The sequence below is a fragment of the Lissotriton helveticus genome, chromosome 8, assembly GCF_964261635.1.
Source record: "Lissotriton helveticus chromosome 8, aLisHel1.1, whole genome shotgun sequence".
NCBI lineage: Eukaryota > Metazoa > Chordata > Amphibia > Caudata > Salamandridae > Lissotriton > Lissotriton helveticus.
The window spans coordinates 24,911,634-24,936,872 of record NC_136069.1 but is presented as its reverse complement, the minus strand read 5'-3'; the positions used below and the strand labels follow the sequence as shown (position 1 = coordinate 24,936,872).

General features: G+C 46.4%; 2 protein-coding genes across 2 annotated transcripts in view; one reads left to right on the top strand and one right to left on the bottom strand.

Annotated features, from left to right (window-relative positions):
- LOC144772257 (uncharacterized) overlaps positions 1–25,239 on the top strand; it is a 367,797-nt gene that overhangs the window by 67,582 nt on the left and 274,976 nt on the right.
- Positions 19,677–25,239, bottom strand: part of LOC144772252 (uncharacterized) — a 186,317-nt gene continuing 180,754 nt past the window's right edge. The window contains exon 6 of the mRNA XM_078656475.1: positions 19,677–22,739. Coding sequence (XP_078512601.1) covers positions 21,834–22,739 — 906 coding nt within the window. The 3' untranslated portion in view covers positions 19,677–21,833. The remainder of the gene's footprint in view (positions 22,740–25,239) is intronic.

Genomic DNA, 25,239 nt, shown 5'->3' with positions numbered 1-25,239 from the left:
ATAGGGTGGGATATTGTGCTGGAGAATACGGCCCAAGCTGCTAGGGCTGTACAAGAAGCAATAAGGTTCCTGTCAATCGGAGCTAAATGATAAAGCGCACTTACAGTACCTGGCTTGGCGGATACGTGCAGAGGCAAGATGGCGGCCGTGTAGACGGCCGGGAAAGCAGCTCGATTGAGGAGGTGCATAAGAAAATAATGAAGAACTGAAGATCTCTGTAACCCCCTTACTGCCTTTGCTGCCTGAATGCCTGCAACGATAGCGACACCGGCTGGGAACTGAAGACTGATCGGAGGCAGAAACACAAGCGGGGATTGATCGCCGCTGGAAAAAAAAAAAATCCCGCCGCATGAAACTGACCTGCCGTCAGCCGCTGAAGCGGCTGTTGCTGGAGGTATTGCAGGTGACGAGGAGACGGAGAGGCGGGGCTGCCGGGCTGCTAGCAGAGGCGGAGGCGGAGGAGTTTGTGGTGTCTGCCCTCACTAGACAAGCAGCACTGGGTCTCCTGATCAAACGGAGTCTGCATCGGAGCAGAAAACCCCGCCCGGCTGATACATGCCCGCATGGACAAGTGAGCTCTTCACAAGGTGAGGCTCTAGTGAAATCTTACGCACTGGAGGTTCCGTTGGTTCCGTGGGTGGGGAAAGTGGAGCATACTGACAGCTTTAGAAGCCCGGGAAGCCCAGGCAGTAAAGGGCAGTTTGGGCTCAAGGAGAGGAGGAGGGAAATAATGGCCCCGAAAATGAGCGCTACCGCTAAAGCTGCAGCAAGGAGGAAGGCAGCCGCTGCAGCGGAATCATCGGTAGATCTAGACGGCAACAAGAAAGGTTCTCCCTCAGTTAAAAAACATGTACAACAACAAGGGAGCGGCAAACTGAACTCTGATTCCCAGGGCACCACCCCAATCTCTGTCATTTTCCAAAAAGTGAGTAAGAACAAACACTCCATGGATATTAAGGGTGATGTTAACCAGATTCAGTCACAGATTATACCAAAGGTGACTGAGGGGCTCCCGGATAATTTGGAAGAGGGGCAGCCTGATACTGTTGGAAGCATAGAGGAGGTAGAACAGCAGGGAGAGGCTCCGGAAGTGGATCCCATTGTCAATGTTGTGTTAATACCTCAAGCATTAGAAGAGATCCTGGAGGAAGATTCTGGGGGGAACCCCTGCGGCAAAAAGGAAGCCCCAAGCGAGGCATTCTTCTCAGTTTCAGAGGGTGGGGAATGGTCGGAAGATGAGGAGGACAGCTTGGAGCAAGAAGGTAGCGACTTAGAGACTGGTAGCGATCTGGAACAGGATGAAGGTAGCCCCCCGAGCACAGCGGTGAAAACTATGTTGAGAACGAAAACGCATGGTCAGAAGAGAGAGCAGCAGCCACTGACAAATACTGCCTCAGCTAGCCCAGCTGGGGAATCTGCACAAATGTCCCTTCTTGAAGTTATTCATCAGGAGATCTTAGCGCATCGTGAGGAAGCAAGACAGGAGAGTCGCAAATCTCAGGCAGCTGTCAGGAAAATACAAGGGGCGGTCAGGAAGCTGACTAAGGCTTGTGTGAATCTGGGGGAGCGGGTCACCAATCTAGAAGACAGAATTGTTTCTACTGAAGCGGAATCAGAGGCCGCCTCCAATAAGGTGGATGGGCAAACTAAGCAGTTAACTGATATACAGTGGAAGCTGGAATCTTTGGAAAACAGATCGCGTCAGAACAACCTACGCATTCTGGGAATCCCTGAAGGATCAGAGGGTACAGATATGAAATCATTTGTTGTAAAACTCTTTGAACATGCCTTTACTGACTTGAAGGATTGGGATTTTGGCAGAGAGGTTCAGAGAGCGCATCGCACCCCTGCTAATCTTCATAAGAACACGAAAGAGGACGACAAACCTAGAGCGATATTAATTTTCCTGGGCAACTTTAATTTGAGGCAAGCTATCTCTGAGAGGGCAAGGCCAGACAAGAAAAAGACAGTTGATGGCTATACTTTTTTCGTTCGCCCTGACTATTGCCATATTACAGTTGAGAGACGTTGGAGATTAAGGCAGCTGATCAAACCGTTTCAGGATAAGGGCATGCAGGCCTACCTGATTAATCCCGCCCAGCTGAAGATAATCAAAGATGGGAAAACACTATATTTCTCTTCTGAAATTAAGGCAAAAGAATTCCTGTTGTCATTGTCATAGGTTGCTTAGAAACGGGGCTAACTGGCTAAAATGTTAAAATGTTCAAATGTGGTGGAAATAGTGGATATAACATATATGTAACTCTGTCCTGTCAATTCACGCAAAGTATAAAACGGGGACACAGGAACACAGATAGTGGGGTGGAGTGAACTGTATTAGGTAAGGGGTTATAGTATTAAAATAAAATTGGGGGAAAAAAAAAAAAAAAAAAAAAAAATATATAGACATTTTGGTGAAAGGGCACAGATTCTTCTCCTCAATCCGAGCTGCAAACCATCACGTGCACAGACCATCGGTCTGAGCGCCTCAGAACTAGGGGGTTGGGTAAGGGGGAGCTCCACCTTGGAGCTGGTCAAGGGGAGGGAGAGAGTGCAGAGGGAGGAAGGGGTGGGGGAGGGGAGGGAAGGGGGGGAAGGGGGGGTAAAATCCTTGAAAAACAATGAGATGGAAAGGAAGTGGAACTGGGCAGATATCAGACACATGGTAATTAGTCAAGGTAGGAAATGCAAATACTTTAATAATGTCAGACATTAGGATTTGTACTATCAATGCTGGGGGGTTAAATGATTGGAAGAAGCAGCAGAGATTGAGTCATCTGATTAGATCAAATAACATAGACATAGTCTGTATTCAGGAAACCCATATCCCCTGGAATAAAAGAAGGATGTTGGAGATGTATGGGTATACTTTGGTCGGATGTTCATCGCAGTCATCAATGATCAGAGGGGTGGCTATTTTAGCTAAAAGTAACTTGGGTGGAGTGAAACGCAGTAAAACAGATGGTTCTGGGAGATGGGTACTGGTGGAGCTGAATCTGGGGTTCACGCTGTGTGCAATATATGGTCCGAATGAGGATGACCCAGGGGTATATGACAAATTAGAAGAGGAGCTGGCCGGTTGGACTGCCCCGCTGATAGTGTGCGGTGATATGAACATCTCGGCGGACTGGCAGAGGGGCAGTATCTATACGGGCCGCAAACGTAAAGTTAATAGGGCCATAAGCTCTCTGATCCAGTCTCATGGTTTGGTGGAGGTATGGGGAGAAAAAGTTCCCGGAGACCGAGGGTATACATATTTTTCACACCCGGCACAGAAGTATTCCAAATTGGATTACTTCTTTGTCACAACTGGCGAAATTGGCAGGGTAAAAATTGATAGATTACCGAGAATAATTTCCGATCACAATCCCGTAATTCTGACGTATAGGGTCCCTAATGTACAGAGGAAAACATCTAGATGGACATTCGAAAGGAAATTATTAAATGACGAAAGGTTTGTTAAACATATTAAAAACTGGGCAAAGGAATTCTTCGAGTGTAATAGATACAGTGCTTCCAGAAATGGAGTGTGGGAATCCTTTAAGGCCGCATTAAGGGGTGAGACGATTAGTTTTGCAGCAAAACTAAGGAAAGAGGATAAAAGTAAGGTGGGGAGACTCACCTCAGATCTAGCAGGAATAGAAAGGTGTCATATTGATGAAATAGCTTCAGGTAGAGATAGTGGGGAGACGGTCAGGAACATGGCTCGGGTTAAGGGTGAAATTTTAAAAATAATTACACAGAAGGAGATTTGTGAATACCAAACCCAAAGAGCAAGGAGATACGAGACTGGAGAACAAGCTGGTAGAGTATTAGCGCTCCGCATTAGGCAAGATTTAAATCGTAATAAAATTGGGAGGATTAAATATAATGGGAGTGAATATACAGACCCAAAATCTATAATGGATGTGTTTCAGAAATTTTATCAAAAGCTGTATGATCAGGAGCCAGGGGTGGTACCATTTATGCAAGATCAGTCTCCCCTAACTCCAAGGTTGGAGGAGGAAGATAGGGCCCGATTAGAAATGGATATAACATCAGAGGAGATTAAAATCGCTTTGAATGAACTAGCAGCAGGTAAAGCTGCAGGCCCAGATGGTCTACCAATCGAGGTGTATAGGGCCCTGGGAGATGAAATTCTCCCCTTGCTCGAAGACCTTTTTAATGGAATAATCTGTTCGGGTAATATCCCGGATTCGTGGAAACAGACCAATATTGTCATCTTCCATAAGAAGGGAAAACCAGAGGAGAACCCAGGGTCATATCGTCCTATCTCGTTAATAAATACAGACGCCAAACTATACTCGAAAGTATGGGCGAAAAGGTTAGCGAAGATCATTGGCCAACTTGTCTCACCCTGGCAGCATGGGTTTGTCCCAGGGAGAGGTACTACCGAGCATACAGCAAGGGCAATCTCATTATTCGATGCGGCAGCTGCAACGGGTGGAGATATGGCCATGATTCTGTTGGATGCCGAGAAGGCTTTTGACCGTGTGGTTTGGGACTTCATGTGGGAGGTGTTGGTTAGAAGGGGCTTCGGAGAAAAGTGCAGGAGAGCTATTAAAGCTCTGTATATGGATCCAGTAGCCAGAATTACCACAATGGGTTTTCAATCAGATGAGGTAGTGATCAGGAGAGGCACACGCCAGGGCTGCCCCTGCTCACCTATACTCTTCTCGTTATATATAGACCCGCTAATCAGGAAGATTCTCGCATCCGATAGAATATCCCCGGTGATATCTCATGGGCATACTACTAAGCTATTGGCGTATGCGGACGACCTGGCAATTGTTACCACCAACCCGCAGGCGGCAATGCAGGAACTAAGTAGTCTGGCTCAGGAGTTTGGGAACAGTTCGGGATACAAACTCAATTCAGATAAAACAATAATAATTTGTACTAAGAACATTCAGAAAAGGGATCAAAGATATGTGGACTCCGCAGTCTATTTAGGGGTAAAAATTAATTCAAATGTAGATAAGATCATTCAGGAAAACTTTGGCCCCCTACTCGCCACAATTGATAAAGATTTGAGGAGGATTGATGTACTACAGCTGTCTTTGATCGGGAGGGTGAATGTTCTGAAAATGTCGATGTTCCCAAAAATATTGTATTTATTTCGTGCCATACCGTTACTAATTGATGAAGGCTTAATGAAAAAAATGGAAGCAGTGTTTTCACAATTTGTATGGCAATATGGCAAAGTTAGAAGATCATTAGCTCGTCTTTCTTCACCCTTGGAGGGAGGCGGATTATCTGCACCTAATTTAAGGCTATATCACTGGGTTTGCTTACTGCTGCATATGAACCATCTACTGTACTATGATGCTCCTGAAGTACCATTTGGTACCCACAGAATCCCCACAATTTATGAATTAGTAATGGGTGAAAAAGCTAGGGGGGTCCTAATACGTGAAATTAATGTGTTGTATTTTAAGAGGAGTAAAAGTAAAGTAATGTTAAGTGCATGGGGTGCATGGAAGGCGCTGTTGAAATTTCTTAAGATCCCTAAAATCAATGGTACAATAGACATCTGGAATTCAAGTCCGTTCCAACATCTTGGACAGAATAGAAATAGTGAATTGTGGAAGAGCTTGGGCATTCGGTCTTTGGGGGATGTTATGTGTAAGGATGATCTCTTAGGGTTTGAGGTTTTGCAACAAAAATTTGGTATCCCATCCAATCATTGGCTGTTATATAATCAGCTAGAACAAACGGTGAAGGCACTTAGACCTAAGGTGTCTATTCAGGAGGTAAATCCGATTGTGCATTACATAATTAAAGGGGGTAAGAAGATTAAAATAGGCTATAATTATCTTTTACAAGGTCTGGAAGAGGATATTGGAAAAGTTGAAAGCGCATGGGCTCAAAAAATAGGGGACCCAGACGTGGATGTGGACTATGCGCTGGCATTAAACAAGAAAGTACTAAGAGCGACTAATCTGAAAGCACAACATTATAAGATGGTCTTTAATCTTTATTATACCCCCGCTAAGCTGTATCAATGGGGAAAAAGGGATACAGATGGATGTCCAAGATGCAGCCAAGGTCCTGCAGATTTAATGCATATGTTTTACTCCTGCCAGAATCTTAAACCCGTTTTAAGAGAAATTGAGAAGTTTTTATCGGGGCTGCTAGAGTGTCAAATTCCTCTATCCCCAACCACTGTTTTGATTGGCAGGGATGGAAATCACAGAGTTGGACCGGAAGCCGAAGCTTTTATTTTTCTGTCCGTCGCTGTTTTTAGAATTTTAATTGCGGCGGCCTGGAAAGATCCGGTAGCTCCTACATTTCAGATGTGGCTCTCGAGATTGCTTGGGACACATAACATCGAAGATTGTCTATATAATTTTAAGGGTAAAAAGAAGAAAGACTATGGTAAAAAGATCTGGGCTCCCCTTAGTAACTGGAGGAAAATAACTGGCTGATAGATCTTAAAGGGTCCCTGCATTGTCTGGTATTTAATTTGATAACCATTGGAAGCTGTATAAAACCACCTATATTTGTATACTTGTTTTAATCCTTATGTCTAAACTGTAATCTTCTCTTTGGCTGATATTTGTAGAGTTGTATGTCTGTTTTATTGAAAGTCTGATCCATCTCAATAAAAAAAAAAAAAAAAAAAAATAATACAGTACCTGGCTTGGCAGTTTAATTTATAAGAAGTATGGGATAAGGCAGGTAGGCTGCCGCCCATGCTTGGTAGACTTGAGACTGCCGCTAGATGGATAGGCAAAATTGCCACGGCCACAGGGGTGTGATAGCAACAGGCAAACATATAGTAGAAGAATTTATGCAACAGTATAGCCTTTTATGAGGAAGAGCGTTTGGAGGCTGGGGAGTAATACGGGAAATCTGCGGACCTTAAAATGTCAACCTTGGGGCTGTTGGGGAGGGAGAAAGAGAGAATGTGGTGGACGAGCCTTTTCTGGAGGAGGTCAAATACATGAAAGGGAAGACACCAGTCCCTAATTGCATTCCAGTGGAATTGTTAAAGATTTCAACTGAGCTGGCTGTGTGCTCATATACAACACTTAATGGAAGTAGAAACATGGGAGCTTTGCCCCTGATCTCACTAAGGTGTTTATAATTCTGTCCTCAAAGAAGGGAAAGCACCTGGCTACTGTGCTTTATACCATCCAATTTTACTCTTAAATGTAGATGTGAAGTGCCTGGGACAATACTGGCGACCAGGTTTCTCCTATTCATGTGAATCAAGTGGTTTCATGCCTCAGTTTCCCACAAGGATGTCAGAGTTCCAGTCTAGTATTGCCCCATGAGCGATAATCTCATTGAATGCAAAAAAGGCATTCAGTGCGATGCATCTGCCATTTCTCTTCCTGGTGTTGCCTTGGTCTGGATTTGGTCTGGGTTTTTGCGACTGGGTGGCACTCCCATACTAAGGCCTATTGTTTGTGTACAAGGCAAGACCTCCTCAAAATACCAGCTGAGGAGAGGCAAGAGGCAGGGATTTCTGTTGTCACCTCTACTGTTTACCTTGTGTGTGGAGACACAAGCATGCTGGGTGATCCTGTTAGAAGTGATTAAGGGGTTTTGACTGCGCACAGTTTTACAGGAGAAAACAAATATTTTTATGCTGACAACATTCTGTATGTAGACAGATCCAGAGATACAATGTCACATGAGTTTTTGCCGCCTACAGCAAATACTCGAAATATAAAAGAATTGGGGAAAACATTGAATACAAAGCAAAAAATGGAGTTTGGAAGGGGATCTAGATTTAGATATATGTGTATATGTTTCACTGGATCTGTTTGTGAAAGAAAATCTAAGAATCAGACATCTGACTTGATGTGACTTGATGTTGGTTGTTCCCACTCTTTAAAATGATAGTTGCTGCCAAAGCTGGTATGGGTCACACAGAGCACCCCTGTTCCATTAGCCGTGGAGAATTTCATAGAATTAAATAGAAACGTGTGAGTCCTGCTGTGTGTTGGGGGCGCTCTAAGAACTGCATAGAACACATTGACTCTCTCAGTTTACACTGGAGGGAGTGCATCACCCAACGTTAAAAATATATATTGGTTTCAGCCTCGAGGTTGCTCAGGGTCACTGCAGTCTGTGCTGCTGCTGAGTCCGTTGTCTCTTTCAATTACTCTCAGCCCTGTTGCCCGTGATTTCCTCTTCCGGGTCAGCGGGGGCAGAGACAGCACCAGCAGTGAATGCCGTCACTTCCGCCCTCTTCCTCGGCTCCAGCAGCTGTAGGAATGGAAGGATCCTCGGTAGGGTGACCAACCGTCCGTAAATTTCACAGACAGTCCGTAATTTCGGCCGTCTGTCCGTTGTCCATGAAGGATTCTTTAACGGACGCCATTTGTCCGTAATTTTAACTGTTTGCACAACCGGCAAAGCTGGCCCCCCACCTCCCTGCTTCACTACAATGCTGTGAAGGTCGGGTGTAACTCCGATGCTGTACCAAAGCTCAGACACCCAGCAGCATTGGTAATCACAAAACATGTAGTTCAAAGTGTGCTCCGATGCATTTCGGACTCGAGTAGTCCTTTATCAAGGAGCGCTGCTTCCACATCAATATGCGGCTCACATCAGGGTATGGAGGTTCGCAAGAAGTGAACTGCTTGTCTCAGACTTCGCGTAGGTGTTTTGTGATTACTTCCACTTGAACATATGGCGTGATGCAACGCCTAGTACAATGAACTTTTGAACTGATTAAATACACACAAATTCTACAAACCTATGGATTTGAACTTTCTTTTGAATCAGCTACGCTGAACTATACAAGTGTGCCCACTTACAGGGTTGTGCTTACGTTCCCACGTAACACACTGTTTTTTGCTTGTAAATGAGCCCCACAGTGTGCGCCACGGAGCTGTAGTGTGCCCCCTGCTGGTCACTCGTGATTATACAGAAAAGGGGGTGGTGATGAACAGAGTGTCTGAGAGAGTTATTTATCTCACTGCCCCATCCCAGCTCAGAACCTGGCTATATGCAAATCAGTCTGTCCCTGGCCCAGTGCATCATGGGAACAGGGCAGACCAAACTACCAAGCCAATTCTTCACCAGAAAGGAGACAAGCTACCGGGGACCGGTTTCTGGCATTTCAGCCTCTTCGGCCCGGCTTGCTTGAATCCTGATGGAGCAGTGAGAAAGGGACTCATGTCTGAGTATACCCTGCCACACCTATAGTGGCCAAAAACGATACAGAAAAGGGGGTGGTGATGAACAGAGTGTCTGAATTAAGCAGACCACTCTTACCCAGTCCAAAGATCAGGGCTTGATCCATCACCGTTATTTATCTCACTGCCCCATCCCAGCTCAGAACCTGGCTATATGCAAATCAGTCTGTCCCTGGCCCAGTGCATCATGGGAACAGGACAGACCAAACACTCTGTTCATCACCACCCCCTTTTCTGTATCGTTTTTGGCCACTATAGGTGTGGCAGGGTATACTCAGACATGAGTCCCATGCTCATTGCACCATCAGGATTCAAGCAAGCCGGGCCGACGACGGCTGAAATGCCAGAAACCGGTCCCCGGTAGCTTGTTTCCTTCCCAGTGTAAGAATTGGCTTGGTAGTTTGGTTTGCCCTGTTCCCATCATGCACAGGGACAGGAACAGACTAATTTGCATATAGCCAGGTTCTGAGCTGGGATGGTCCAGTGAGCTAAAAAACGGTGTTGGATCTAGCCCTGATCTCTTGACTGGGTGAGAGTATTCTGCTTAATTTAGAAACTCTGTCCATCACCACCCCTTGTTGTTAAATATTTTGTCCACCCTAAGCGTGGAAGGGTATACTCAGATGTGAGTCCCATGCTCATTGCACCATCAGGATTCAAGCAAGCCGGGCCGACGACGGCTGAAATGCCAGAAACCGGTCCCGGGTTGCTTGTTTCCTTCCCAGTGTAAGAATTGGCTTGGTAGTTTGGTTTGCCCTGTTCCCATCATGCACAGGGACAGGAACAGACTAATTTGCATATAGCCAGGTTCTGAGCTGGGATGGTCCAGTGAGCTAAAAAACGGTGTTGGATCTAGCCCTGATCTCTTGACTGGGTGAGAGTATTCTGCTTAATTCAGAAACTCTGTCCATCACCACCCCTTGTTGTTAAATATTTTGTCCACCCTAAGCGTGGAAGGGTATACTCAGATGTGAGTCCCATGCTCATTGCACCATCAGGATTCAAGCAAGCCGGGCCGACGATGGCTGAAATGCCAGAAACCGGTCCCCGGTAGCTTGTTTCCTTCCCAGTGTAAGAATTGGCTTGGTAGTTTGGTTTGCCCTGTTCCCATCATGCACTGGGACAGGAACAGACTAATTTGCATATAGCCAGGTTCTGAGCTGGGATGGTGCAGTGAGCTAAAAAACGGTGTTGGATCTAGCCCTGATCTCTTGACTGGGTGAGAGTATTCTGCTTAATTCAGAAACTCTGTCCATCACCACCCCTTGTTGTTAAATACTAAATCTTAAGAAGCGCACGATAATGACACATGGTGGAGCACCGGGGGCGGGCGGTGCATAAGCGCTCGACGCGCATGTTCCACAATAAAGCCCTCTAAAAAAGGCTGGTTTGTCAAATAATTCTGCCAGTATCATATCCACGAAATGTTCTATTTTGCCCGTAGTCACGGTTTTGGGGATGCACAATGCCAGTAGGTTGTTTCTTCTTGAGCCGACTTCCAAATCTTCATTTTTAATTTCGATTTCATCCAGTTCTTTACTACGGTTGGTTTGCTGGATGTCATGTACCGCCACTTGGCCCTCTCAGTCAGTTATCCCTCATTCTACCATATCAATAGTCTCTGCCTGTTTGGCCATTCTCACCTTTAGTTGGTCCACGCTCACAGTCAGTCATTTTTTCCCATCTATTATGGACAGGCCAGTTTTCAGGTCTAGTAGAAGAGATTCATTACCGGCTGTGTCCAGCTTGCGATCGAGGGCTGTAACCCCCACCCCCACATCGGTGTTTTCCTGTTTCATCACACTCTTTTGCTTGTAGGACAGTTTGGATTGCTGCTGCCCCATGTTTGGTTTCAGAGTATCCACTGGCTTTAGCGTCAGATCAGATGAAACTCTGCTATCCCCCAACTTCGAGGGGTGTGGTAGATGTTTTCGTGTGACTAGCAGGTTTGTGAGTGGCTGGGCTCCCAGGTCCTCAGATTCAATCAATCAATAAATTTGTAGAGGGTGCTACTCACCCGTGAGGGGATCAAGGCGCTGACGGGAGGGGGGGTGCCACTACTGCTCGAATAACCAGGTCTTGAGGTGTCTCCTGAAGGTGAGATGGTCCTGGGTCAGTCGTAGGTGTGCGGGGAGGAAGTTCCACGTCTTGGCTGCCAGGTAGGAGAATGATCTTCCTCCGGTAGTGGCTCTGCGAAACCGTGGGACGGTGGCGAGGGCGAGGCTGGTGGAGCGGAGTTGGCGGGTGGGAGTGTAGAACGAGAGGCGTTGTTGAGGTATTCGGGGCCCATGTTGTGGAGTGCTTTGTGTGCGTGTTTGAGCAGCCTGAACGTGATCCTCTTGCTGACGGCGAGCCAGTGCAGGTTTCTCAGGTGGGCGGATATGTGGTTGTGGTGGGGGATGTCAAGGATGAATCGTGCGGAGATGTTCTGTATGCGCTGAAGCCGTTTCTGAAGTTTGGCTGTCGTTCCTGCATATAGGGCGTTCCCATAGTCCAGTCGGCTGGTGATGAGGCCCTGGGTGCCCGTCTTTCTGGTTTTGGTGGGGATCCATCAGAAGATCTTTCGGAGCATGCGCAGGGTGTTGAAGCATGAGGACGGGACTGTGTTGACCTGCTTGGTCATCGTGAGGGAGGAGTCCAGGATGAATCCCAGGTTGCGAGCGTGGTCCGTGGGAGTCGGTGCAGTGCCCAGCGACGTGGGCCACCAGGAGTCGTCCCAGGCAGATGGGGATTGTCAGAAGATGAGGACCTCCGTCTTGTCCGAGTTGAGTTTTATTCGGCTGTGCTTCATCCATTCTGTGACATCTTTCATTCCGTCCTGGAAGTTGGCTTTGGCGGTGAGAGGGTCTTTGGTGAGGGAGAATATCAGTTAGGTGTTGTCGGCGTAGGAGATGATGTTGATGTTGTGTTTGCGTGCGATGGTGGCGAGGGGGCTCATGTAGATGTTGAAGAGGGTAGGGCTGAGTGATGAGCCCTGGGGTACGCCGCAGATGATCTTGGTGGCCTCGGAGCGGAAGGGAGGGAGACGGACTCTCTGGGTTCTATCGGAGAGGAAGGATGTGATCCAGTCTAGAGCCTTTCCTTGGATCCCAGAGTTGAAGAGGCGGGTTGTTAGGGTGCGGTGGCAGATGGTGTCAAAGGCTGCCGAGAGGTCTAGGAGGATGAAAGCGGCAGTCTCTCGATTGTCCATCAGGGTCCTGATGTCGTCGGTAGCTGATATGAGGGCGGTCTCGATACTGTGGTTGGCTCGGAATCCGGACTGGGATGGGTCGAGTGAGTTGTTTGCTTCCAGGAATGCAGTCAGCTGTTTGTTGACGGTCTTCTCGATGACTTTGGCCAGGAAAGCGAGGAGGGAGATGGGGCGAAAGTTCTTGAGGTCTTTGGGGTCTGCTGTTGGTTTCTTCAGAAGGGTGCTAATTTCTGCGTGTTTCCAGCTTCCAGGGAAGGTGCCTGACGTGAAGGAGCTGTTAATGATGTTCCGGAGGTGGGGTGCGATGATGGTGTCGGCTTTGTTGAAGATATGATGAGGGCATGGGTCGGCGGGGGATCCTGAGTGGATGGTATCATGACGCGGGTGGTGTCTTCAGTGCTGATGGGCGTCCATGCACTGAGACTGGTGGTGGGGATTGTTGGTTTGATGGCTGGGGGCGGAGTCTTTGGTCTGAAGCTGTTGTGTATATCTGCGATTGTTAGACCTGGCATCTTTGGCGTGGTTTCCCCTATCTTTTTGCCTCTACCTCCTGTATTTTTGATGCTGTGCTGGATTTCGTTTTTGCTGGTTTAGATGCTTTGGACACTCTGCCACTGCTGATCAGTGCCAGAGTGTAAGTGCTCCCTATGTAAAGTGTTATTCTGATTGAATATACATGTTTGGCATATTTGTATCCCCATGAAGTCCCTAGTAAAGTGCACTGAGTGTGCCAGGGCTGGTGATGACAAATGCTACTAGTGGGCCTGCAGCACTGATTGTGCCACCCACAGGAGTAGCTCTAAAATGGTGTCTCAGGCCTGCCACTGCAATGCCTATGGGCAGTTTAGAACTGCCATGTCCTCCTGGTCAGTGTCCACACTGACCAGGCCTAAACCTTCCCTTTTCGTGCACATCAGCCACCCCTATGGAAGGCCCAAGGTACCCCCCTGGGCAGGGTGCAGTGTATGTGAAAGGTAGAGCATGTACTGGTGCAGGTAACATGTTCTGGTAGTGAATTACAGCCGTTTTCGTTTTTCACTATTGTAAGGCTATCTTGCTCCATAGATTAACATGGGGGATGCTGGCTACAGTGGTTAACAGCATTTCTTCCCATAGGAACAAGATAGGACATAAGTATCTAGTATCCCTGAACTCAGAATTTAATAACACATCTTTTAGGAAAGGTTGTTTTTAAATCCTGTGTTTGAGAACAGCACTTTTAGAAAGTTGCTGTTCTCTTGTCTGACCCTTCTGTGTGCCTGGGCCTGTTTGTGTATTGACTGTCTGGTTTGTGAGTGACAGGGGCTGGGGAATTCCCCTGGAGGCTGGATGAGTCAGCACTAGGCTGAATGACTGCATTTGCAACTGGAGTGGTGGGAGGAGTTAGCACCTGGGCTGAATAGGGCTGTGCCTGCCTTCCACAATGCTGGCTCCACCCCCCTGCTGTACGGCTGAGGACCCTGCCCCTCACTCTGAAAGGAAAGAAGCCTCCAGCAAAACAAAGTACTCAGGAAACACCCAAAACTGGTTCAGACCGGGCTCAGGGCCCACATGCACCAAGAGAACAAAGACTTTAGGGGTATAAGTACAGGACCCCTGACAACAGAAAATTAGATCATCCTGGAAATCAAGAAGGAACCTCTGCCAAGGAGAAAGCTGACTCTGAAGAAGGAAGATTGTCCTGCTGTTGCTCTGCTGGACTGACCTGCTGTTGCTTTGCTGCCAAGGAGAGGGGAAGGACTTTGCTGTGTGCTGTGTCCCCTGTCTTGAAGGAATCTCCAAGGGCCTGAGAAGAGCTGGCTCCCTGTTTTGAAGTCCCAGGAACAAAAGGACTTCACCCCCAGCTTCCCTGAACTCTGCTGAGAGAGTTATGTCCTTCCTAGAGTGCTTGATCCAGTTGTGGGGCCTCTGGAGGTTGGACCTGTGCTGGGAAGCTTGAGACTAAAGCTTGAGAGACTTTTGAAACTGAAAAGTGTCGCATCGCTCACTTGCGGAGCGCATCCCCGACAGTGCGAGAAGTTTCCCGCCGCTACGAAGGTCGAGATCGTTGCAGCGCCTGACGCCGCTGCCAGAGACGTCGCATCCTTCGTTTGCGGGACGCACCAGACCGGTGCGGGAGAATCGAACATCGATGCGAGTATCGTCGCAGAGCCTGTCGTCGCTGGGTGAGAACGCCGCACCGCTTGCTTGCGGACCGCATCACGTCGCTGCGAGTGTCGTCGCAGAATCATCGCATCGAGGAGCTGCGAGAGAAAGGATCGCCGCTGGACCGCGCATCATCGCCCCGGAGATCGTCGCAGCACCTACGAGGTCGTCGCATCGTGCCTTTGCGAGAACAGACTTCCTACGGAACCTACGCACCGGAATCCATACAAGTGGCCTTCCTCCCCATACAGACCGGATTCGTCGCAACACGCCCGCTGCTGCAGCGGGGCTGTCGCATCGCCTCCCCAGGGTCTCAGGAGCAACGCATCGCTTGTTTTCCACCGCACCAGCTTCTGCTTTTGGAACTTTGTTGCAACTAAAGGTACTGTGAGTAAACGTGACGCAACTGTGAACTTTTCACGCATCTGTGGGTTTTTTTACCGCAACTTGAAGAATTTTAACGCAACCTTAAGAACTCTTTTTGAAACCATATTCTTGAACTGTGTATGTTGGATTTTTGTCGTTTTGGTCTTGTGTAGTTTAGATTAAAAATACCTTTATTTTTCTAAACTGTTGTGTAGTCAGTTTGTGGTGTTTTCACTGTGTTACTGTGAGTGTTGGTACAAATACTTTACGCATTGCCTCTGGTTAGCCTAGACTGCTCGTGCCAAGCTACCTAGAGGGTGAGCAGGGGTTATCTCAGAGGGTTATCTCCTTGCCCTGACTAGAAGCAAGGGTCCCTATTTGGACAGTGGTACCTACCTCTGCCAACTAGAGACCCCCAGATCTAACAGCGATCTTGCGGTGGAAGAATGCGGCGAGGGAGTTGCAGAGGTCTTGCGACGATGTGATGTCGTTGTTGCTGGGGTTGGAGAGCTCTTTGACTATGCTGAAGAGTTCCTTGCTGTTGTGGGAGTTGTTGTCCAGTCGCTCTTTGAATGATGTCCTTTTGGTGGTGCGGATCATCTGGTGATATTTGCGGGTGGCGCTCTTGAGGGCTGTCAAGTTTTCTGATGTCCGCTTGTGGCGCCAGGCTTTTTCGAGGGTCCGGCATGATTTCTTTGCGATTTTGAGGGCGTCTGTGAACCATAAGGTTTTTCTGTTGCTAGTCTTGCCTTGGGGTTTCTTCAGTGGAGCGAGGTCGTCGGCGCAGTTGGTGATCCACTGTGTGAGGTTGTCTGCTGCGTCATTGATGTCAGGGGTGTCGGCAGGTGGGTTCTGCTTAGCGATGTGGTCAGCTGGTCAGTGGTGACTTTGCTCCAGCATCTGCGGAGGATCTGTGGTGTGCGGTGGTGGGATGTGTTCTTCTTAAGGTGAAGTGGATGCAGCTGTGGTCGGTCCAGTGTAGTGCGGTGGAGTGGCTGAAGGCAACGTGGCTGCTCGCCGAGAAGATGGAGTCGAGCGTGTGGCCGGCGTAGTGGGTGGGCGTGTCCACCAGTTGCTTGAGACCGAGGTCGGCGAGGTTTTCGAGCAGGGTGGTGTTGTTGTCGTTGTTTTTCTCCCGGTGGAAGTTCAGGTCCCCTAGGAGGATGTACTCTGGTGAGGCTAGGGCGTGCGGGCTGATGAAGTTGGCGATGGTTTAGCTGAATTGTGTCCGTGGGCCCGGGGGTCTCTAGATGAGCGATCCTCTGAGGGTGGTCTGGGGGTTGATGTGGATCTGGAAGTGTCGGTGTTCGGCGGCGGTGAGTGTGTCTTCGGCGTTGGTCGTGATGCTGATGCTGTTTTTGTGGATGATGGAGATTCCTCCTCCAGTTTTGTTGATGCGGTCCTTCCGGGTGATTTTGTAGCTGTCCGGGATGGCTATGGCGATGTCGGGGGCCGAGGAGGCGTTCATCCAGGTTTCCGTGAGGAAGGCGACGTCTGGTTTTGTTGTATCAAGGAGTTCCCAGAGTTTGACGGCGTGTTTGTGGACGGAGCGGGTGTTGAGGAGGATGCACTTGAGGGGGTTGTTGTTGTCGTTGCTGTGTTCGGTGGGCGGGGTGCAGGTTCGGAGGCAGGAGAATTTGCATGCTTGGCAGCTGAAGGGTCCGTGGGTGCGCTTCGGGGTGACCCGGTGGCAGGCGGCAGGTGGTGTCGTACCTCAGGCGGGTGCCCTGGCCGCGGCTGGGGCCAGGGGTTCTGGCGCTGGGCGCGGTCCAGGAGTGGACGGGCGCAGACTGGCTTGCCTTTGGCACACCTTCGGCGCGCCAGCGGCGTGGCCGCTGCGAGACCTCCATAAGAAACGAAGTGGGAGGCAAGGGTAGCTGGGAGGCGGGAGCGGGGTGGCCAATGGGCGGGCGTGCAGGGAAACAGAAGGAAAAAGTGGGTGGGGCTGCGGGGGAGCAGCGGCGGGAAGTGGGGAGTGGGGGGGGCACTGAGGGCAGGGGCGCACAAGGAGCGCCAACAATTCACAAGAGGCACAGGAATAAAAGTTAAAATGCAGGCGGCCAATAGAAAATAGAAAATTACAGTGAGGAAGCAAAGCAAACCCGGGGCACACCAGCGCGAACCCTCGGCGACACACGGGTCCTAGTGGAGAGGAGTCGAGCGGCGTGGGGAGTGACCTGGGGTCAGGCCACGCTCACCTGCGCCGCGCGACCTCCATAGGAGGCCAAGTGGGAGGGAGGGGCAGCTGAGAGGCGGGAGTGGGGTGGCCAATGGGCGGGCGTGCAGGGAAACAGAAGGAAAGAGTGGGCGGGGCCGCGGGGGAGCAGCGGCGGGAAGTGGGGAGCGGGGGGGCACTGAGGGCAGGGGCGCACAAGGAGCGTCAACAATCCACAAGGGGCACAGGAATAAAAGTTAAAATACAGGCGGCCAATAGAAAATAGAAAATTACAGTGAGGAAGCAAAGCAAACCCGGGGCACACCAGCGGCGAACCCTCGGCGACACACGGGTCCTAGTGGAGAGGAGTCGAGCAGCGTGGGGAGTAACCTGGGGTCAGGTCACCCTCGCCTGCGCCGCGCGACCTCCATAAGAGGCCAGGTGGGAGGGAGGGGCAGCTGGGAGGCGCGAGCGGGGTGGCCAATGGGCGGGCGTGCAGGGAAACAGAAGGAAAAAGTGGGCAGGGCCGCGGGGGAGCAGCAGTGGGAAGCGGGGGGGCACTGAGGGCAGGGGCGCACAAGGAGCACCAACAATCCACAAGAGGCACAGGAATAAAAGTTAAAAAACAGGCGAGCAATAGAAAATTACAGTGAGGAAGCAAAGCAAACCCGGGGCACACCAGCGGCGAACCCTCAGCGACACACGGGTCCTAGAGGAGAGGAGTCGAGCGGCGTGGGGAGTGACCTGGGGTTATAATGTTCAAGTAAGCGTGTGCCCATTCGTGATCATGGTGATCATGGAGACCCACGCCATTGTGATGGTGAATGTGCAGGTCTGTGTTAATATTCTAAGGCCCTGATTACGAGTGTAGGTGCTATTTAGCACACCTCATAAAGATAACAAGGTTTACATTATCGGGTGCAATAAATAATTAAGGGTTTGTGGAGAATAACATGTAGCGTTTGGTGTTTAGTGCACCCAAATCCACATAGTGTGGTAAATAACATATATAATTGCAATGTTACATTTCAGCAGGTGTGATCTGCTGAAATTTAATGAAGCTTGAGGTATTTAACACATTTGATAATTATTGGATATGTTAAATAGCGTTTCACTCGTAATTCCAACTAGTGCGTAATCAAAGGTTTACAAATGAGTTGAAATTAACCTATCCACCCATAACCAGGCTTTGAGTCTCCTAGTTCATATTGCCGCTGAACCCAACACTGAAGAGTCTGGCAACATGAAGTTCAGCAGTTCGATTTTGCTTTCGGCTAGGCCCGAATAATCCCTGCAGCACACAGCTGGTCCTTCTACTCAAGCCCCAGCGCCGTGGACACAGGCCCAACAATGCGCTATTACGCAGTCAGGTAAAGTAGGTAAATATACTCATTAGCACGTGCAGAGGGAGGACAGATGCAAATCCGCTGAGTTCAGAATCTGGTTTTGTGATATGCACCATGAATTGGGGCTCTCAATGAGCATGCTGGAATTGTTACGCCACACCTTACTTGGACACAGAAGGCCCGAGTGATAACATAGTCCTCCCTTGTCTTTTTATGGCTGTGTTCTTGTGCGTTTTCCCTCCCATCATCAACTGGGCACATCACTGTAGGTCAGATGGTGGTGGGTCGTGCCACTGCCCAGGAGGCCAGTGCAGTCCATCCATGATCTCTTACAGTGCTAATTAGGCTGTCACCAGCGCAGTTCTCTGCTGCCGGGCCACTCGATAAGGGCCCCCCTCTGCTGAAACCCACATGGAGGTGTACTGCTGCCGAATGGAGTTATCGAAAGGTCCTCTTCACACCTTTAGACCTCGCAGCAGGACTGGCTTGAGGCATCCCATATTCTGCCCAGCTCCACGGTCACGCCAAGTACCCTCCCTGGCCTCACACGATTTAGGTATGCCATTGTTTGGCGTTTTTCAGCATATCAGCTATAGGATCGAGGTGGATTTAAGACTCTGGCCTTAGAAGCTTAGTGAAGAGAGGGCAGCAGCTCCCTGCAACCCTTTGTGCTTTGGTTATGGCTAAATAGTATTGCCAATAACTAATCCACGAGAATACTGCATGACAAATCATAAGTATAATTTGTTGCTTATGAACTTTGCTAATGGATGACTAACTGAAGATTTCCCAACTCGAATTTCACATCCCCGCACCTGAAACGCTGGCAGAAGAATGCACACCGGACACGTCTCCTACTTGACGACTCTTACACCGCGACTCTAGGGTCCTTTTGCTTTCTTCATGATACACTCTCCAACACTGGAGTTTCTCATACTCGGATCAGGTACTGCTATTTTCGCGTTCTTGGATATCTTCGACATGTTATCTATCTTACCAACATTATTTGCCCTGAAGAAGCCCTTGTTTTGGGTGAAACGCGCTGGCTGATCTCATTCCTTTGCATACCAATAATACATCTGAAAATAAAAGACGAGTAACGACAAGATTTATATCGTCTGTTTGAATATGTACATGTGATTTGTCGTCTATATGTTGCCACTCATCCAAAAGCGTTCCCCTTCCAACATACACAAGTTAGTCTGTGCATCAACATACATTCTGTTTTATTATTTAGAAGACTAGGACTATTTAACGTTTAGCGTTAGTCAAAAGCCATAATTCAGAAAAAAAAATAAAAAGCCTCCTCGCCATGAAATATTAGCCATATAACGTAGCTTTATAGTCAAACAAATTCAATGAAACAAAAAAAGTATTTGTACATAATTTTGGGCCTTCCACAGAGCCACCTTCCAGAGAGAGTAAAGCTCTTCATTGGGGCCGACAGTTAGCAAGATCGCCATACGTGACCATCATTTAGGGCCTACACATCAATATCAACTGAGAGTAGACTGTATCAAGTTAACATGGAAGTTCATGGTGTGAATGATGCATGATCCATATTTAGTTTAACGTTTTTCAAAGCAAGGAGAATGCTTAGGAAGTGGTATACATTTTCTGCAGCTTTCCATCGCATGTTCAGCTTTTCTAAAAAATAAGCTGCATTTACTTCCCCCATGGGTATGTTACAGTCTAATCATTTGAACCTGGGAAGCACACATTGCTTCTCCTGGTTTTTATCAGACATAGAAGACATGCTTTTATGTCCCCCAAACTATTCCTGTGCCCAAGTGCACACCACAGACAGAGTGCCATGAAAGTAAACATTGCTGTTTAATAAGGGAAAAAAGTATTAACATGTAATTCTTAAAGCAATGTTCCCAACAAAGCAGAATTACAATATCTATGCTAAAGTGTAATCTGTACACAAAGTAGAGAAACATGTTTGAAACTGGATTGTTATTTATAGATATGACAAGATTACCAACAGTAAGTGAAATAAAACATTAAAAAAAAAGATAAAAAATGCATTCTGAATTCTTTTATTTCTATTAAATATAAATATTAGGACACAATAAGGATGGCCAGATGAATCAATGTCACATGGATGCTGCGTGACAGGATTTCATTGAATATACATTAGTACACTGCAGGTATTGTAATCATGGTTCTTTTTCAATAGAAACTGATAAACCTCATTAACATGACTGTTAAAAGAAAATTCAAGACTTGAAAGGTTACTGTAAAATGGTGTCATCTGGCCACCCTACACATCATAAGGACTATAAAAAAAGAAGAAAAAAATACATAAAAATATAATCTTCCATTTACAAGCACGCAAATTTGCCAGATCTGAGTAATGGCTTAAAATCATACTTTAATAAAGGAAGAGCACATAGTGGTTAATCCAGTAATATGATTGGGGTTCTTCTAGACACATTTCATGGGTCTCTATGAAACATGGATGTCATCAGCAAGTGAATAGCCTAAAACCAGTCTGCAGCGCTTTACTATTGGGTTTTGTTGATTTAATATTCCAATGATAAAAATTCACCTTGATACAGACTTCACTTACAGTTTTTAATAAACAATCGCATTTGAAAAAAGATAAACTATTCAACCCAACTGCCATAAATAATCATGTAATATAAAAAATACAAACTGAATAACATTTATGTCATGACCCTACATTCCAGTCTAAGGGATCTGCTCAGATATACAAACCACATGGCCGTTGCCCTTGTTGTTTATAACATCGCCAGAACCCCATGATGAAAATGTACATTGAAATTTTGCATGCTTCTGTATGAGTTTTCCTGTGTGTATATTTGCCCAAGCACACGTAGTTGCAAAAAAGAATGGTAGCCCTTCTCACAAATTCCTCCAGATGTTATTTCCTCTGTCTATGTTCACTAATTAACCACTATGCATAATAAATCATAAAAGCCTTCCCTTATTTACATCTGCAGGCGGTGTCCTACAGTTAATGAACGACTGAAACAGCCTAGATATTTTATGTTGTTTTTCCTATGTGTGATTGCTGGTTGCATTTTAGGTATGTTGAGCTAGCAAAGCCCATTCCACATTCACTGTATTTGTAGGATTTGTCTTCTGTATGCCTTCACAGATGGATGGTTAGGACTGATGCCTGAGCAAATTTCTTTCCACATATACTGTATGTGTGTGTTTTTTTTCAATTGTGTGTTAGCTACTGACCCTTTAGTTGAATGGATTTGCTAAACGTCTTTCAACATTCATTGCATTTGCATGTTTTTTTTCTGTATGCCATTGCAGAAGGATGGTTAGACCTGACGCTGGAGTAAAGCTCTTTCACACTTTCTGATTAAAGTTTTTCCACTGTGTATTAGATGGTGGCTCTTTGGATGCATGTATTTACTAAAGCTTGTTCCACATTAACTACAAGTGTATGGTTTTTCTGCTACATGTTTTTGCAGATGGATGCTTAGGATTGATGCTTAAGTGAAGAAATTTCCACATTCATCCTGGTGTATGGTTTTTCCTATATGCTTTCGCTGATGACTCTTTAAAGATGCTGAATGAGCAAAGCTCATTCCACATTCACTGCATGTGTATGGTTTTTCCCCTGTGTGTGTTCGCTGGTGGCTCTTTAGAAGTGAAGAGCTACGAAAGCTCTTTCCACATTCACTGCATGTGTATGGCTTTTCTCCTGTATGCTTTAGCACATGAGTGTTTAGGTGTCGAGCTTCAGTAAATCTCTTTCCACATTCAGTGCAAGTATATAGTTTTTCTCCTGTGTGCCATCGCAGATGGAGGGTTATGCCTGCTGCACGAGAAAAGCTCTTTCCACATTCACTACAGGTGTATGGTTTTTCTCCAGTATGCCCTCGCAGATGCATGGTTAGTTCTGCTGACCGAGTAAAGCCCTTTCCACATTCACTGCATGTGTATGCTTTTTCTCCTCTATGCCATTGCAGATGGATTGCTAGTTGTGATGCTTGAGTATAGCTCTTTCCACATTCATTGCATGTGTATGGTTTTACCCCTGTGTGTGTCAGATGGTGGTTCTTTAGATGCGTAGATCTAGTAAAGCTCTTTCCACATTCACTGCATGTGTGTGGTTTTTCCCCTGTGTGTGTCAGAAGGTGGTCCTTTAGTTGCGTAGTTCTACTAAAGCTCTTTCCACATTCACTGCATGTGTATGGTTTTTCCCCTGTGTGTGTTCGATGGTGGTTTTTTAGATATGTATATATCCTAAAGCTCTTTCCACATTCACCGCAAGTGTAAGGTTTTTCCCCTGTGTGCATTCGCTGGTGTTTCTTTAAAGATGATAAACAAGTAAATCTCTTTCCACATTCGCTGCAAGTGCATGGTTTTTCTCCAGTGTGTGTTCGGTAGTGGCTCTTTAGATTGTAGGATCTACTAAAGCTCTTTCCACATTCTTGGCATGTGAATAACTTTTCTCCTATATGCCGTCGCTGATGAATGGTTAGATCTAATGCTTTAGTAAAGCTCTTTCCATCATCACTGCATGTGTATGGTTTTACCTCTGTTTGTTTTTGCTGATGGACCTTTAGTTTTGGTAAATCAGTAAAGTGTTTGCTACATTCCCTGCAAGGATTTGCTTTATCCTCGGTGTGTGATTGCGGAAGGATCTTTAGTTTTCCTGAGAAAGTAACATTCTTTCCACATTCACTGCAGGTGTAAGGCTTTTCTGTGTGCATTTGTTGATGGATCTTTAGGTTTGCGGAGAGAGTAAAGCTCTTTCCATTTTCGCTGCCTGTGTCTGTGTGTTCTGTTGTATGTGTTTGATATTTGCCCCACAGAGCTGACGACTCATTAAAAGTCATCTTACATTCATTACACCTAAATAAGCTTACTGTTTGGCTGTTAGTGGTGGCAGTGTAGGGATTAGAAGTTATTAAAACTCTTCTCACAAACACAGAACCTTTCTGTTATTTCTTTTGTTTTTGGTTGTTAATGAACTCTTAGTTGTGATGGCTGAGGAACCCTAGTGCCACATTCAATATATCCTCCTGCGTTTTCCCCTGTGCATGGTTGGTGATGCTACTTCAGTAATGAGGAGAAGCCAAAGCTCGTCTTACGTTGTGTGTATGGTTTTTCCTTTGGGGTTTAGAGTCTAAGCGTCGGTTATATTTTGGCATAAATCATGTGGTTATGTCTGCTGACTGATCATTGTGGTTCCAGAATTACTAACTATATTTTAATATTCACTAGGGATTTGCAGTATATCTGTTCTTGCAGGACTGATAAAATATGTATGATCTTTCTATCAGGATGTGTTTTCAACTTGCGTTAAGAACTTTCTAGAATGTGTGCAAAGAATTAACTTGACAGCTTATCTAAATATTCATTGTCTTGGACAAGATTTACACACAAGGAACAAAACTCAATACCAAGTTTTTATGCTCTAGAATAATATTCTGCATTGCAAGTAGCCAAACACTTCTTTCTTTTTACTTTCAGATGTCTGCTTCACAATTCATGTTTTGTATACCTATGTCTTGTATACATCTTTCTACGGATTGTAAAGTCCAGCCAAAACAGCGTTTATGATGGACTAACACCATAGTATTGATGTTGTCATATTAGAGAGGGGAGCACTTTTTAAAACTACTTGATCATTATCTAAGATAAAGGGTGGTATCTAGCATGTTTAAATTTTGGATGTGTTCTGCCAGTGTAATTTTTGTGATTTTAAATGTTTTGGGACCAGCAGCATCGATGTCCTCAGCCTCTTGAAGCCGCCGGATTGCACTTGATCTTCCTGTAGGATACGTCTGTTCATGTACGAGATTCTCTGTCTCCTACCGAGTTGTTCCATTTTGAATTACTGTTTGGCATCATTTTTGGTTCTTCTCGAGTATCAGATAGCTTTCCAGTATTGTCATGTTTTCTTCAATACTCTTCATCTTATTACAAGTCCAGGAGTCTCTTCTCTGTGGATATAAAAATACCTGTAATGTTGTAAACTATAAGCAGCAAAGTGTACACTATGTCTCTGAAGAAATGTAAAAAAAAAAGAAAAATGAAACACTTGAATACATTTTAGCCACCGGTAATTACTCTAGGAAATCCGCATTCATTGATCATGCTGCAAGAAAATAAGAACAGCCCAATTTGGGGAGAGGGTGTAGCCTTATGGCTGGATCGGTTGACCTCGGAGCTGGGGAACCGGGTTCGAGTCTCGGCAACAACGCTCAACAAACTGTGATTCTGGGCAAATCACTTAATTTCCCCGTGCCTAACATAAATTAATATGTCAATCTGTAACGAAACTGGTGCTCATGTAAAGCGATCGGATACCTGATATCTTCATGTCTAGTTTGTGGTAAATAAAAGTTAAAAAAAAATATGTACCAGAGTCCACATTCCTTTGAATAGTAACATATGCAACAACACATAATGGTGTTGACCTTGTTGTCCTTGGTCAGTGAGTTGTGGCTTAAGTCCTATGACATAGCAAGATAATTAATACATTTCACTTTTATCATGTTCAAAGCTTAGGAAATAATATTACAATTAAAATAAAAACACAACAGAATCATTTTCAGGACGATAAACAAATCCTAGAGGGAAACTGAGAATTGGGTGGCATGTCAAAGTGTATGTTGTCCATACGTTCACAGACAAAGACAGCAGCCAAGCAATGTCTATATGATCCCAAAGCGCGATTAGAGGGGCTGCCACATTTCAGTGTATTACTGCTTCTTGCTGCATGCATAGAGATTGGTCATGTGTTCAATAATGGCGGGTTTATTAGGTTCAACACAAACAGTTTAGAGGGAGGGCAGTTCTTAGTGTTTGCAACCTTACCATACGTAATTAAGTTCTTTTAACACTGTCCACAATCTCAAACAAACTGTTGTCAACCATATGGGG